This window comes from Clinocottus analis, unplaced genomic scaffold (assembly GCF_023055335.1).
Source record: "Clinocottus analis isolate CAN_PGR_092001 unplaced genomic scaffold, fCliAna1.0.p SCAF_72, whole genome shotgun sequence".
Lineage (NCBI taxonomy): Eukaryota > Metazoa > Chordata > Actinopteri > Perciformes > Cottidae > Clinocottus > Clinocottus analis.
Window position 1 is genome coordinate 8,515 of NW_027176232.1, and position 16,486 is coordinate 25,000.

Consider the following 16,486-nt stretch of genomic DNA (forward strand, 5'->3'; position numbering starts at 1 on the left):
GTTAATTTACAGTTTAAGGATCCATTTTTTAGAGCTGTTTGAATATTGGAAGATTGGGAAATTAGGAATATCATTATTTCATTTCAGCTGACTCTGAATTCAATTATCCATCTATCTATCTACCTTTTGACCAGACCAGTGAAATCACAGCATAATAATGCACAAATAACGACAATATTTCTCTATGTTCTATTTGCTCCAAACCTCTACAGTAATATATCAAGGCCATGAGCAAAGCAGGCAGCTCCGTGAACTACAAGTCATTTTAATTTACACTTTTAAGGATCTATTTTTAGAGCTGTTTGAATATTGGAAAATTGTGAAAATCGGAATATCATCATTTCATTTCAGCTGACTTTGAATTCAATTCTCTATCTATCTATCTATCTATCTATCTATCTATCTATCTATCTATCTATCTATCTATCTATCTATCTATCTATCTATCTATCTATCTATCTATCGACATCAGGGGGGTCAAACTCATGTTAGTGAAGGGGTCACATGCTGCCCATTTTAATCTCAAATGTGCCAGACCAGTAAAATCACAGCATAATAACACATAACAAACGTCAATATTTCTCTGTTTAAATCATTGGTGAACGTTTTTGGATGATAAACTCTGTTTTAAGGTCTTTTAACAATTAACTAGAAACATAAAGACCAAACATTCAGACATCAGCTCTCTGTTGATCTGCCTGCTCTCCTCTGCAGATTCCCTGGCTTTGTGATGCGTTTTGATCCATTTTTAACGACTTTCAATCAAATAATATCTGAGCTTCAACAACAGGGATTATAGCACAATGGTTTGCATGAATGTTTTACAAGCAGGAGGTCAGAGGTTCAATTCCCAGCTCTGCAACTTTTGTTCTAAAAAAAGAAAATGTATTTTTTAATTGTTCTTCTGTTGGACTGGACATCCTGCCGGATCCGGCCCGCGTGTTTGACACCGCTGATCTACTGTATCAAGATTACCGTAGAATTTACAGTAACCTGCTGGCCGCAATTAGCAGTTAAGTAGCTGTAGTATATTAGACAGTATTCATACTGTAAAACAAATCACAGTACCTCGAGAATACTGTAGTCATGTTACAGTAGTAATCAGTCACTGCTGTGGTTGTTTTTACCGTAGTAATCAAAATACTGTACTTGTGATCACAGAAAGAAGGAACTGTATTATTTTTAACAGCAAATCCTGGCCTGCTGTAAAATTCATCCCTGTATTCATTTTAATACTGTAAATAAATAACAGTCAAATAATTACATACAGTAACATAAAGACCCTGAATTCTTTCAACAAAACTTTCATTTCATTTTCATTTATTATAGATAGATGGATGGATGCAAACAGGTGCCTTTTATATTGGCACTAATTAGGGGAGGAGCCCAAAGGTTGGTTCAAAACCCCTTTCTTTAGGGAGCGTTGCCCACTGCATACATCTATAGAGATATATATATATCTATATATATCATCATAACCCTTACCCACATTGGCTTCCTCTGCCTCTGAGCGGGTGCAGAAGCGTCTCAGGATGCAGGTGCGGCCTCTTACCTGGCGGCCCGGTGGGAGAGGATCTGCAGCAGCGTGGGTTTTATCCTCCGGCTGATGTGGGCGGCAGCCAAGCCGCTGAAGGGGAGAAACTGTGTCTCTGCTCACCGCTCTGTGAAATGACACCTCGGCAGCCATTTTTACAGCTCGCCATCAATCGATGGATCAATTGATCAACCAGGCTGTACTTCAATGAACTGTTGGGTCGTTTCATTTATGACAAAGCGTCACATTTTATCAACTCGTCACATGTTTTGTGTGCAGAAATGAGAAGAAAATACTCAATTACAATACAAGTACCATGAATGTATACTTTAATAGAGCACATGTAGTCACTGCAGAGGCTTCATCACAGTACACTGATACTAAACCAGATTAGATTACAAGAGAATAATCTGTGTGAGACATTGTGTCTTTTGATTATTGATTTATCTGTTATACGACGTCCAGAACCTGGACTTCAACCTGTGAATGTGAGGTTTTTACTTTCATCATCTTCATTATTGATCGTCACCTTCTTCATTTTTGCTCGTCGCCATCTTGGTGTCTGACTCTCGCCATAACCCTAACCCACATCTTTTGTTTTTGGGCTGTAACATCTGTTTTCTTTGCAACCAGAAATGACATGAGAGGGTTGGAGGTATAGGCAAAATTGTACCTAAAGAGAATACTCAATTAGAGTACAAGTACCTTGAATTTATACTTCAGTATAATGTGACAGCAGAGAATGCCTCACAGTAAACTGACACTAAGCTGCCAAACAGATTAGACGAGAATCATCTGTGTGAGATATTCTGTCTTTTGATGGTGTGATTCATGTTATCTGTTTCGTCCACAACCTAGACCTGACTGTGTGTGTGTGGTGTGTGTGTGTGTGTGTGTGTGTGTGTGTGTGTGTCAGTCAGGGTTTAATACCCTCCATCAACCTCCCATCATGCACCGTGAACAAGTGAGAGGCAAACTCTGTGGCAGCTTAGCTCAAAAACACACAAATATATATACACACACACACACATGACATCTGGCACACATACACACATACACACCACAATCTACTAAAGCGATACAACATCTGTGTTCAGGCTGGATGACGGTTTCAAAACGAACAATCGTCTACTGAAGCATATCACCACAAACTTCTGCTTTTGTCCACCTTTAAGTGTGTGTGTGTGTGTGGGTGTGTGTGTGTGTGTGTGTGTGTGTGTGTGTGTGTGTGTAGGAGAGTCAACAACATATCTACAACAACACCATCATTCATCACAATATTTATGAGTTATTTAACAATAACTTAAAAAGAATAGTGTATTGGTTTCGTTGAAGCATCTTAATGATCCTGAAGCTTAATGTTCAAGTGGAAGCATTTTCATGTATTTGTACATCTAACTTGCATGTAACAGTATGTACTTTGAAAGCGCAGCTGCTGTGTGTACTACAAGTACAAAATACAAAAGCGACTTGGAGCACAGGAACTGTGAAACCCCTCTGAACGCGTGGCCCCGTTTTTACGCGCTCCTGCGCTCCGCGGGGGGCGTGTCCGGGCTCGCGCGCGAGGGCGCAGGGGGCAGGCGCCAGTGCGCGCGCCGCGCGCGCGCGCGCGGCGGTCCAGGCTGCAGCAGCAGCAGCAGCGGCCTGTCTCTTTAAGTTGGTATCAAAGCCGATTACCGCTGATCTCCGTCGTGATTCTGCTTTCACCGTCTGTTCCCTTCCGCCTATCTCTGCTGCCGCGAACTCCCCCGAGTCCGAAAGTTTGGAGGCGATGGAGGCGTCGTGAGGCGTCGTGAGGCGTCGCGAGGCGTCGTGAGGCGGTCCCACGCGGCTCTGCTGGACGGGGAAGCCCCCCGTGAGCGTGTGCGGGGAGCGTGACGCGCGCCGCGCAGCGGACTCTCCAACTTTTTGTCTCCACCATGCTAAGCCCGGATTACTTCTCGTGACACCTCCGTGGAGACGCGATGTGATGCCGCGGGGTCACCGTCTGAACAACAACCCTAACCCAACAAAATAAAAGAGGACAACAGATTTAAAAATGCAGAAGGGCGTGCGCTACAACGAGGGCCACGCGCTCTACCTGTCCGTGGTCGCGCGTAAAGAGGGCTCCAAGCGCGGCTTCCTGAGCAAGAAGACCGCGGAGAACAGCCGCTGGGCGGAGAAGTTCTTCGCGCTGCACCAGAACGTGCTCTTCTACTTCGACAACGACCAGAGCGCGAGACCCTCTGGGATCTACCTGCTAGAGGGGTGCACGTGCGAGCGCGCGCCCGCGCCCAAGGTGTCCGCCATCAGCAAGGAGCCCCTGGAGAAGCAGCAGGTGAGTCCCACTGGAGCGCACTGGGAGCAGGCAGAGCGCCCAGTAAGACCAGTCCACACGTGACCAGTCCACACGTTCAGGGGAGCAGCTGCTGGAAATGTGTTGTTGTCTTCTCGTGGGGGCTTTATTTGGCTTTATTTAGCTTGATTTTGGTCTTTTATGCATCCGTTTGTCTTTGTTTATCTTTTTAAAGCTTCTGTACTCTGCAGTCAAAGCATCTTCATGGATTTAGCATTTTTGTTGTTGCATTTTTGGACTTAAATTAGTCATTTTACCAAAGAAAGAAGCTGTCAGGAATCCGAAATATAAAAAAAAGGATTCCTTTTCATAATCACTTAAAATGTTATACAACAGTTAGAATAGAGTCCTACAGCCGGATAATGTAATAAATAAAACTATTATGAGTCTGTTTATATGCAAAGTGATTTATTTATGTGCCTTTTTTGATTGAAGTCCACAGTATGACTTCATTAATCACAGAAAATAGGAATAATTTCAATATAAAATGTGTTTTTAATGGTGCACAGTCTTACATGAGCTGCTGTCTCATCGGCTCTGTGACATGAAACCTGTCGCTGTGCATTGATCCAGAGATGCAGTATTGAGAAGAACAATAACTATTTTTGAGAACTCATTCACTTTTTCAAGCTGTTTCATGACATTATGAAACATTTTCACTGTTCATTTTTCTGACGTTTCACAGACAATAATTGAAAGGATTGATCAGGAAAACAATGAAAACAGTCATTGATTCAAACTGTTTGAAGTTGACGTCATTTCTTTGATCAAGGCGTTTTATCCGTGCATGAAAAGAGGGTTTTGTTCTGCAAACCGTTGGTTAATCTCTTCTGTGAGAGCATCTTGCTTTCAGCTTCTTGGATGCCAGTTGCTGCTTTCCTTTATCGTTCATGTTGGACTCTTTGACGGATGAAACGAGCCTTCTTGACCTCAGGAGTCAGTCGTGTTGTCGTGTTGTTCATTGAAATGCAACGAGAAACCTGATGTTTCTGTTTCATGCAGACGCAGGACACCAGTTTATCACTCTTTTAAAGACACTAACTAAAGACTCAAAGAAAACTCTTCCTCCTCTTCCTCGTCTGGTCGTGTAAAGACTTTTTACAGCTTTTTTTCTTCTTTTTTTAAAGCTCCACACAGCTGCTGCTAAAACAAAGTTACATAACGGTGCGTTGATTTAGCATAAGAATAAGAGCATTCAACCATCCAGCCCACATTTAAACACCAGAATAATGCACATCAACTCCATATGACGACAGAGGAGAGATGCAAAAAATAAAACAGTGATCTTCATCGCGCTGAGTGGAGCTAAAGGTAATGCAACAATATGCATTAGTGCCAACGGCATTAACATCGTCATTAACATCCACCTGTAAAGTACAGATTAAAAAAATAATAATAATTAAACTGAATTGGTGCTTTTATTTTGAAGGGTCTTTGTTGCTTGTGTAGTTAGATGTACAGGAAGTTAAACCAGATATACAAACACATTTTAAAAGGTCAATAGAAACAAAGACTATGATGATGCTGAAGAAAGGGAATCAGATAAATAAGTATATCTATTTATTTGCATTAATATGTAATAAAAGGCTTAAATGTGTCAGAGCAGCAGCTCGCTGGTCCTCTGGCCTGCAGCCGCTGTCAACACACACACACACGCACACACACACACACACACGCACACACACGCACACCCACACACACGCACACACACACACACGCACACACACGCACACCCACACACACACACACACACACACGCTGGTACCTGTGTATCTGCAGCCTTCTAGCCAAGTGGCCATAATATAAAATATTATTATATAATTGTTTGAGGTCCAGCAGCGCTGGTCCTCAAACAATTATATAATAATATAAAATATTATAATATACTTCCCCAGTCTGCCTCTTCAGCGCCACTCGGTCTCTACTGATGACGTAAACCTCCTAAAACTGCTCACAACGTCTTTACGGATACAATGATGTTTGCACCAAAACTATATTTTTTTAGACATTTTGATTATTTAAAAAAAACAACCTTTTCTGACATTTTCCCACTTTTATTTTTCACACCTTTTCAGAAATTTTAACAAAATTTCTTCACATATTTTTAGAAGATTGTTCATGTTTTTTTTTTACTTTTTGATAAAATGTTCACTCATTTTTTTTTAACACATTTTACATGTTTTGGGAAATTGTGAATACTTTTTCCAGACTTTTTTAAAATGTTGCACATTCTTTGGACACTAAAGCGTCTCATGTGATGGAGCTCTGATGCTCAACGGAGGAACGTGAAGCAGAACAAGAGTCGAACACAGAACCTTCAGAACCTTCAGAACCTTCAGAACCTTCAGAACACGGAGTCTCAAACCCAGAGACACGTTTGTGTCTGACAGAGGAGACGAGGACGTCTGTCTGCACGTATGACACTGAGTGCAGGGCGAGCAAGGACCGAGAGCTCTCTCTCTCTCTCTCTCTCTCTCTCTCTCTCTCTCTCTCTCTCTCTCTCTCTCTATCATTGTTATCCTCCAGCTTAAAGCAGGCTCGTGGCCGTGGAAGCTGCATTAGCAATGCGAGAGGCTGAACGAGCCCTGATGGTTATGTAAACCCTCCCTCCCCCCAACACACACACACTCAAACACACACGCACACACACACACACACACACACACACACACACACACACACACATACTCAAACACACACACACACACACACATACTCAAACACACACACACACACACACACACACACACACAAACAAGCCCTTAAGCCTCTCTCTGGTCCGGCACACGCTAGCCAGCGAGTGTCTGCCTGCTTATCGTTGCATCATCGTTACTACAGAGGCCGACTTTCTGCCTGCAAGTCAGACGAACGGTCAGAAATGATGACGAGAGGAAAGAAAGACGCAGCGGAGAAACACAGAAGAAAACTAAAAACACTAAAATATTATTTTTTCAAACTTTCGACTAATATTTAAAATAAAGTGTATTTGTAATGTAGATGTTTTAACATTTTAAAGACGTGCAGGAAAAGAGTGTGGGACCGGATGGATTTTGGGTGAATCAGAGTTATTTCTTGCAGGATCGATTGTTCCAGTCAGAATAATAATAATAATAATAATAGTAATGTAGTTCCAGGTGCAGGTGAAGTGGTCCTGGGTCAGTCTGCAGGTGGTTTGCAGCAGAGAAACGTGTCTCAGCATCGGTCCTCAGTATCGGTCCAAACTTTGTTTTTTTCCCCGGTTCCGTGTATAAAAAACGTTCTCTTTAGCCTCTAAGTCTCCTGAGCGGCGTAATCCTCTGCAGTTAATAATAAAGTAGCCCGATAATCGGACCAAAGCCCCATTCAGTCCGGATTAACGTCACATCCAGCAGGACAAAGCCGATACCGCAGAGTTCAACGGGACACAGAGGTGAATTTCAGTCAAACATCACCCACAGGAGTCAAAACCCTGCTGTCAGTCATACGGGAGGCTTTACGATGGACACACCGTTTACAAGTTTGAAACTAATGTTCAGTTTCTTCGCATGTTCTGTAATGGTACCCTTCATTCATAAGAACAACAACAGACTGTTGAGTTTCACATGAAAGTTCACTTTCTGGCCATTTTGAGAGTTTGATGGACCAGAAAATAAGGACATTTCTGTGTGACCCCAAACCTTTGAACGGTTGTGTGTGTTCAGTGTGACATCACAATCTCTGACATGCGGCGAGAATAAACACATTATAAACAATAGAAATGGGAAGTTGCTTGACCATGATTTTTAAGTTTTCTTCGTGCAAACGGAGACCATCATAAATAATTCGTCATTCTTAAAATGCCCCATTTGAAATTTGGCCAATTTCAGAATATCCAAACAGAACACTTGTTTTACGAAATTAACTTGACAATATTATATCTACAATACCAGCGCGCATGCAGACAAAGTCACTGAGATTTTAAAGTTTGGAGTTCAGCCGTCTTCACTGACAGGAACGTTGCTTCAATGTTGCTTGAACAACAACGATAACAATGCACCGACGTCCTGGACGTCTCCGTCCTGCGAGGATCGAGTTACTGCGACGCTGGAATGCATTACTGCTGCGAGCAGGAAGCTGCAGCGCTCACAATGACGCCGGACCGAAATGTTAAAGTTGCACTTAGCGTCGGTGGAGCGATCGAGTGCTGTGGCTCCTCGCTTTGTATTCTCAGCGCTATTTAAGTTGATGTTCGTGTCCAAATACTCTGAGACTTCCTTGTTTTTAGTTAACCTCTTTATTTACATCAGATGTATTGGTGTCCCAACATGTATGAGTATTCCATAAAACACTGTGTGTGAAGAGTGAATCCTACAGCTTCATGGTTTTATTAATACTGCAACAGTCAGTGGCAATCACTTCCTGTTTGCCAAAAAGAGGATGAACGTCTGGTTGTATAGAAGTCTATGCTTCATGTGTGAGAGCTGCATTCTCTCTCCTGACCACCAGGGGGCGACTCCTCTGGTTGTATAGAAGTCTCTGCTTCATGTGTGAGAGCTGCGTTCTCTCTCCTGACCACCAGGGGGCGACTCCTCTGGTTGTATAGAAGTCTCTGCTTCATGTGTTGAAGCTGCGTTCTCTCTCCTGACCACCAGGGGGCGACTCCTCTGGTTGTATAGAAGTCTCTGCTTCATGTGTGAGAGCTGCGTTCTCTCTCCTGACCACCAGGGGGCGACTCCTCTGGTTGTATAGAAGTCTCTGCTTCATGTGTTGAAGCTGCGTTCTCTCTCCACCGCAGCACTACTTCCTGGTGATTTTTGGCCACGATGGACAGAAACCGTTGGAGCTGCGGACGGATGAAGAGTCGGACTGCAACGAGTGGGTGGAGTGCATCCAGCAGGCCAGGTACGGAGAGACCGGCGTCGAGAGGTCGCCTCATTTACAGTGAAGTACTTTTACCAGAGTACTCTGCTTCAGTACAAGCCTGAGGTACTTGTACTTGATTAATATGCTGCCGACCTGCGATTGGCTAAGAGCCCTCGTCTAGACGCCGAGTGGATCCGATGTGTTCTTCACTCACACAAACAGATACGCTCTCATTTTAATCCACGCAGATGCCTGCACACTACACATTTGTGTGTGTGTGTGTGTGTGTGTGTGTGTGTGTGTGTGTGTGTGTGTGTGTGTGTGTGTGCGCGTGCGTGCGTGTGCTTCTCAGTCTCTGTCCACAGCTAATCTCTCTAATCTTAGTGGATGAAAAACAGTTCGCCCACTTTTAATAGGTTTGCACGGTGTGTTCGGCAAATTACACACACACACACACACACACACACCTACACACACACAGTCACAATAACATTATAAAAGACGTGTCTAGTTTTGTCCCCATTAATGTATAACAGATATATAGCTTCTTCTAACTCCACCAGTAACATGTTGCCCGAAAAATTATTAATTCAATATTGAGTATTAACTATCTAATAATGTTTACTTTGAACCCAACACTTTTATTTATTTGGAAAATATCTAAATACTTCCTTTACCTTCGTGTTCGAACATGAAATTCATTACATATTCAACACAAAAGTACTGTTTTCAATTATTTAAGCTGGTAAATAACTGCTTCTCTGCTCGCTTGTTGTGCTGGGACACATTTGGCAGAGAGTGTGTTTTTCTGTTTAACATCTGAGAGTGCGTGTGTGTGTGTGTGTGTGTGTGTGCGTGTGTGTGTGTGTGTGCGTGTGTGTGTGTGTGTGTGCGTGTGTGTGAGTGTGTGAGTGGACGTGTTCTGCTCGCAGCGGTTCACATTTAGGTCACACTGGTTCTGTATCTGTGTGTTGTTACATCACTCGACCTCCGTTCTTCTGTGTGTTGTCTGAACATGATGACGGATGTTTACTTTAATAACGCACATTGTTGATGATTATTCCAGTAAACGTGGAAAGAATACACTCTAAAACACAAGTAAAAGTAAAAGCTTTAAAGCAAAATGAATGTATCAAAAGTAAAAGTACTCATTGTGCATTTTTATCATGATATATTATTATACTCTCATTTTATTACTAACGTATCCATGTAACAGTGTTTTTATGTTGTCTCACCATCGTCTCATTTTTCATCTCACCTCTCTCCTCTCACCCCATTGTCTCACCTTTCATCTCACCTTTCATCTCACCTATTGTCTCACCTCTCTCCTCTCACCTCTCCTCTCACCCCATTGTCTCACCTTTCATCTCACCTCTCATCTCACCGTCTCGTCTCACCCCATCGTCTCACCCTCTCACCTGCAGTTACTCCGACATCATCATCGAGCGTGAGATCCTGATGCAGAAGTACATCCACCTGGTGCAGATCATGGAGACGGAGAAGATTGCGGCCAATCAGCTGCGCACTCAGCTGGAGGACCAGGACACCGAGATCGAGCGGCTGAAAGCCGAGGTACGCATGAGCGCATCCCCGCATGCACGCGCATGCATACCTAAACACACAAGCATGCACCCGGGACGCAGATCAAAGCACGCAAAGGATGCCTGCGGCGAGGAGGATTATGATGATGGTGATGATGAATGATGGTGATGATGATGATGATGATGATGGTGATGGTGATGGTGATGATGGTGGTGATGATGGTGATGATAATGGTGATGATGATGATGGTGATGATGGTGATGGTGATGGTGATGATGGTGATGATGATGGTGATGATGGTGATGATGGTGATGATGGTGATGATGGTGATGGTGATGATGGTGATGATGGTGATGGTGATGGTGATGATGGTGATGGTGATGATGGTGATGATAATGGTGATGATAATGGTGATGATGGTGATGATGATAATGGTGATGATGGTGATGATAATGGTGATGATGGTGATGATAATGGTGATGATGGTGATGATGGTGATGGTGATGATAATGGTGATGATGGTGATGGTGATGATGGTGATGATGGTGATGATGGTGATGGTGATGGTGATGATGGTGATGATGGTGATGATGGTGATGATGGTGATAATGATGATGATGGTGATGATGATGATGGTGATGATGGTGATGGTGATGATGGTGATGATGGTGATAATGATGATGATGATGATGGTGATTATGATGGTGATGGTGATGATGGTGATGATGGTGATGGTGATAATGATGATGATGGTGATGATAATGATGATGATGATGATGGTGATGATGATGGTGATGGTGATGATGGTGATGATGATGATGATGATGATGATGATGATGATGATGGTGATAATGATGATGATGGTGATGATGGTGATGATAATGATGATGATGATGATGGTGATGATGATGATGATGGGAACACACTTGAGTTTGGAGACTTCCTGTCCGCTGCTTCCTCCGCGTGCAACGACGCGTTTGTTTGTTCAAAAAACCTCCGAAGCGGTTTCATGAATATTTGAACCTCCGGTGTTGTTGTGGCAGATTGTTGTCGTAAACAAAACCGAGGGGAGGATGCGACCTCATTAAGAGCGCTCATTATATTTAAAACGGATCATTTCACATTTTTATTATTATAGAATATTATATATATTAGTATTTGAGTAATACTATGTCGAGCAGTAGTACAGCATCACACTATTTGTTTTAATGTAAACAGTAACTATTAACTAAAAGTATTAAAAACTTGTAGTGCGGTAAAACTTACATGATTCACAGAAGTATAAAAGTAGCAGAAAATGGAAATTTCCCATTCAAGTAGATATATTTTAGTGCAGTACATGAGTAAATATACTGCACAAAATACAAAATACTGTATTAGAAGTCTTGAAGTTTAAAATATTACTTAAGTTTAACAACAAAACGTACCAAAAGTAAAAGTACTCATTATGCAGACTAGCTGCATTTAAAGTGTTTTATTATTATAGAGTATTATTATTTTCTTTTGATCGTTTATTAATCCACACAAGCGTATGTCGTGGTTCCGTGAGTGTTTTAACCTCGGCGTGTTGTGGCAGATCATCGTGGTGAACAAAACCAAGGAGCGGATGCTTCCTCACCAGAACAACCAGGAGGAGGAGGACCCGGACATCAAGAAGATCAAAAAGGTAAATTGTTGGTTTGGTGTCGCGCGATGACGACGACAAAGGCAGCGAAGCGTGAGAAGACACCCGTGTGCTCGTGGCCGTGCAGGTGCAGAGCTTCATGCGCGGCTGGCTGTGCCGGAGGAAGTGGAAGATCATCGTCCAGGACTACATCAGCTCGCCGCACGCCGAGAGCATGAGGAAGAGGAACCAGATCGTCTTCAACATGGTGGAGGCGGAGACGGAATACGTCCACCAGCTCTCCATCCTGGTCAACTGCTTCCTGCGGCCGCTCCGCATGGCCGCCAGCTCCAAGAAGCCGCCCATCAGCCACGACGACGTCAGCACCGTGTTCCTCAACAGGTCTTTTTTTTTATCAATCTGGATAAAAAAAGCTTGTCTTTTACCTTTTACAGTTACAGTAATAATTGCTCTCCCTCTCCAGTGAGACCATCATGTTCCTGCATGAGATCTTCCATCAGGGTCTCCAAGCTCGGATCGCCAACTGGCCCACGCTTGTTCTGGGTGAGTGCTGCAGAGCTCACTGCTGCATTCTCTCTCCTGACCAACAGGGGGCAACTCCTCTGGTTGTATAGAAGTCTATATAATGACGTATTCCCTCGATGAACATTGTAAACATAAGTTTATGTCTCAATCTCTAGTTTCAAGTCTTCTTCTTCATTTAGTCATTTAGTTTACCTCATGTTAAGTGCACGTTTTTCTCCGTTCACACACCAGCCGACCTGTTCGACATCTTGCTGCCGATGCTGAACATCTACCAGGAGTTCGTCCGTAACCACCAGTACAGCCTGCAGGTTCTGGCCAACTGCAAGCAGAACCGAGACTTTGACAAGCTGCTGAAACAGTACGAGTCCAACGCCGCTTGTGAGGGACGAATGCTGGAGACGTTCCTCACTTATCCCATGTTCCAGGTAGTGCACGCAGTGCATTCACTCAAGTACTTCTCTAGTATCTCTAGATGTGATGAAGTGTTAGAGGTACGAGTTTCTCACGGGACAGAGGCGCTACAAACACAAGATGATCTTATAGAAAATGATGCCTCCATGTAGATTAAACTAAATAACAGGATAAAAAGCAGTTAACATGCAACACGCACATTAATGCTGCAGAAACATCCGATTAAATGTAGTCAGTAAGTATTTTCAGTACTTTCACTGCAATCAATGGATCTGAATACTTCTTCCAATACTGCACGCTTCCACATAAAATGAAATAAAAAAACTGGTATTGAAAAAGTGTGTGACGATGTGCGTGTTTCCTCCCGTGTTTCAGATTCCTCGATACATCATCACGCTTCACGAGCTGCTGGCTCACACGCCTCACGAGCACGTGGAGCGCAAGAGTCTGGAGTTTGCCAAATCCAAACTGGAGGAGCTGTCGAAGTGAGCGCGTGTGCACACTTCTCAGATATGTGTGGTCGTAAATAGCGGTGGTGATGATGATGATGATGACAATGATGATGGTTGGTGTTGTCAGGATGATGCACGATGAGGTGAGCGACACGGAGAACATCAGGAAGAACCTGGCCATCGAGCGGATGATTGTAGAGGGCTGTGACATCCTGCTGGACACCAGTCAGACCTTCGTCAGACAAGGTGACAAATCACACTCATGTTTCTATGAAAGACCTCAACTCATCTCTCTCCTTCATGTAAAATAGTTCACAGTCAACGTTTACTAACTCAAAATGTCGGTTCTCTTTCGACACTTTAAAGTTCGATTAAATATTTTCCAGTTACTTTTCCAAATATGTTTCACTACATAATTGCCACTTTTGGAACATCAGCATAAAAGAAAATATGTCACTATTAAAGCAGGTTGCTGGAAAGAAACGCAAGATCTAAAAGTTTTTTTTGACGGAGTCCAGAGTGGCGTCACTCCACATAAAACACACTGGAGATACATAACATCACCTTCAGAAAACTTCAGGGAGAACAATCCCAAAACACTGAATCCATCAGCATGTTAGCGCTAAGCTTCTCAACAACTGGGTTCCATTTTAACGCGATACATTAACTAGCAATGGCCAGCAATGTCGCATTAAAGGTTGCATTTAGTAAAGGTACCCAATGAACAAATCTCCCGGTCCAATGGAAGGTCATCACCATGAACACCGGATACGGTGTCGCGCGACAAAACCAAGTGGAGATGAAAACATTTTTTGCCGATAGTTTAAAGAAAACATGCTTTTAAATCTTGCCGTCGCATTTCGGGGTTCAGAGGGTGAAAAGACACAAAGTGCCTAAAGTGACGGTGTCTCTGGGAACAGGATCCCTCATCCAGCTGCCGTCCAGCAGCGAGCGGGGGATGCTCAGCAAGGTCCGCCTGGGCGCCCTCTCCCTGAGGAAGGAAGGAGAGCGACAGTGTTTCCTGTTCACCAAGCACTTCCTCATCTGTACGCGGACATCTGGAGGGAAGCTTCATCTGCTGAAGGTTCAGCCTCACCTGTCCACGGATACATTTTATCCCAAAGCATTGGAATTAATCCATTTAACCTTTTATAGGAAGCGAGCATTCAGAAACTAATCAGATGTTTGTTGCAACTTTTTCTACCCCAACAGCAAGGAGGCACGTTGTCTCTGATAGAGTGCACTCTCATCGAAGAACTGGAGGCCAGCGATGAGGACTGTGAGTATCTTCTGTACGTAATCGTTAGGGGTGTAACGGTGCACTGAAGTGGCCTCGGTTCTTGGATCACATTTATTTTAGAGTCAAACAGACCATAAAGCAGGTTTAGGGTTAGGGTATGCCTTAGAGACGCATACGGCGTTTCTACATCACTCCTCCTCAGTCCAGATGTGGTCACTTCCTGTTGCCACTTTTATGTCAAGGCGGCGACAGCCGAAATCCAAGATGGCCACAGCTGAATTACCAAACTCAGGGTAGTCCACAAGCCGATGCGTGACGTAGTAGACACACGGCATACTGAAAGGATGGCCCTTACCGAACGGTTGAATGCCCCCGGTGATTGTGTCTCTTTGCTTCACGTCAACGTTTGCTGCTAACTGGTGACCTGCTCACACTTGCAGACAACGCAGCAGGTCAAGGCTTCAACCACCTGGAGTTCAAGATCGTGGTGGAGCCTCCGGACGGCCAGTCCTTCTCCGTCGTCCTTTTGGCTCCTTCTCGCCAGGAAAAGGCCGCCTGGACCAGCGACATCAGCCAGGTGTGGCCCGACTGCTTCTTAAAACTTGTTAAAGATCTCCCCGACGTGGAGATTACGGTGGACTGAAAGCGTCGTCCATTCTCTCGTTTCAGTGCATTGACAACATCCGATGCAACGGACTGATGACCAGCGTGTTTGAGGAGAACTCCAAAGTTTCTGTGCCACATATGATCAAGTAAGAACCGACGGTCTGAGAAGATTTTACATTGGAGGCCTGAAGATAACGTTGGTTGATCATCTCCGTGTATTTTTCTCCCATTACTTTGTCTCATCGTCATATTCTGTTCATAACGTATACGGCAACATTGTCTGCATACGGTTACGAGTTAAACATTGCAATGTGACTGAATATCCTGTGAAATGTTGCTGCAAACAAATAGAATTCAGAAACAGTTTGTTGCCGAATACGTTTGCTTGTACAAGGAATGTGACTTGGCGATTTAGTTTATAACAAAAACCACAGTGCAGTAGTGTAAAGACACAATTTAAACACACATCTTTTTGTTTTTGACTCCTCGAGATCTGACGCCCGGCTGCACAAAGACGACGTGGACATTTGCTTCAGCAAGACGCTCAACTCCTGCAAGGTCCCTCAGATCCGCTACGCCAGCGTGGAGCGCCTCCTGGAGCGGCTCACGGACCTGCGCTTCCTCTCCATCGACTTCCTCAACACCTTCCTGCACACGTACCGGATCTTCACCACGGCCGCCGTGGTCATCGACAAGCTGGCCGACATCTACAAGAAGCCGTTCACCTCCATCCCCGTCAGGTACTCGGCCCCGTATAATAACGTTAACTTGTTCGTAATAATGTTAACCTATTGGTAATAATGTTAACCTATTAGTAATAATGTTAACCTATTATTATTATTAACCTTAACCTATTAGTAATAACCTTAACTTATTCGTAATAACCTTAAAGTATTAGGAATAAAAGTTCAAGGATGAAACTTAATTGATTCCGTGACGGTTAACGTGTCCTGTAGCGTCTCATCTTCATTTGTTTTCACGTGTTCGTTCCTCTCGTCTCATGAAACAGACTCATGCTGCCGTGCATTCACTCCTTCTTTCATCTCCACGTGTTCTTTTGTTCTCACTTTCTTCATCCATCACCGTGCCGTATTCCTCCTCCTCCTCCTGTCGCTGTCCCAGGATCGAGCAACATTCATGTGACCGTCTGTCCATCATGTCCCTCTGTCCTGACTACAGTCTGAAGATCACACAGCTTGCTCTGGATCAGTCCAAGTAAATACAAAAGCAACGAGGTGGCGTTTATTCAGCCGATGAGAGGCGGCGCTACAACTCTTCTTCTTCTACTTCCTCTTCTCAGGTCTCTGGAGCTCTTCTTCGCCACCAACCAGGGCTCGTGGGGGACGGACCCCCTGAACAACAAATCCCCGAGGCTGTGCCGCAAGTTTTCCTCCCC

At 43.9% G+C, this 16,486-nt stretch overlaps 1 protein-coding gene across 1 annotated transcript in view; it reads left to right on the forward strand.

The window, feature by feature from the left end:
- Positions 1–3,408: 3,408 nt before the first annotated feature.
- Positions 3,409–16,486, forward strand: part of LOC137779320 (ras-specific guanine nucleotide-releasing factor 2-like) — a 23,014-nt gene continuing 9,936 nt past the window's right edge. Inside the window, exons 1-15 of the mRNA XM_068566961.1 lie at positions 3,409–3,851; positions 8,623–8,729; positions 10,115–10,262; positions 11,809–11,898; positions 11,984–12,237; positions 12,320–12,399; positions 12,613–12,806; positions 13,168–13,277; positions 13,372–13,490; positions 14,165–14,328; positions 14,457–14,523; positions 14,925–15,061; positions 15,154–15,236; positions 15,582–15,830; positions 16,391–16,486. The exon at positions 16,391–16,486 is cut by the window's right edge and continues 419 nt beyond it. Of these exons, the coding sequence (XP_068423062.1) occupies positions 3,573–3,851; positions 8,623–8,729; positions 10,115–10,262; positions 11,809–11,898; positions 11,984–12,237; positions 12,320–12,399; positions 12,613–12,806; positions 13,168–13,277; positions 13,372–13,490; positions 14,165–14,328; positions 14,457–14,523; positions 14,925–15,061; positions 15,154–15,236; positions 15,582–15,830; positions 16,391–16,486 (2,177 nt within the window). The 5' untranslated portion in view covers positions 3,409–3,572. The remainder of the gene's footprint in view (positions 3,852–8,622; positions 8,730–10,114; positions 10,263–11,808; positions 11,899–11,983; positions 12,238–12,319; positions 12,400–12,612; positions 12,807–13,167; positions 13,278–13,371; positions 13,491–14,164; positions 14,329–14,456; positions 14,524–14,924; positions 15,062–15,153; positions 15,237–15,581; positions 15,831–16,390) is intronic.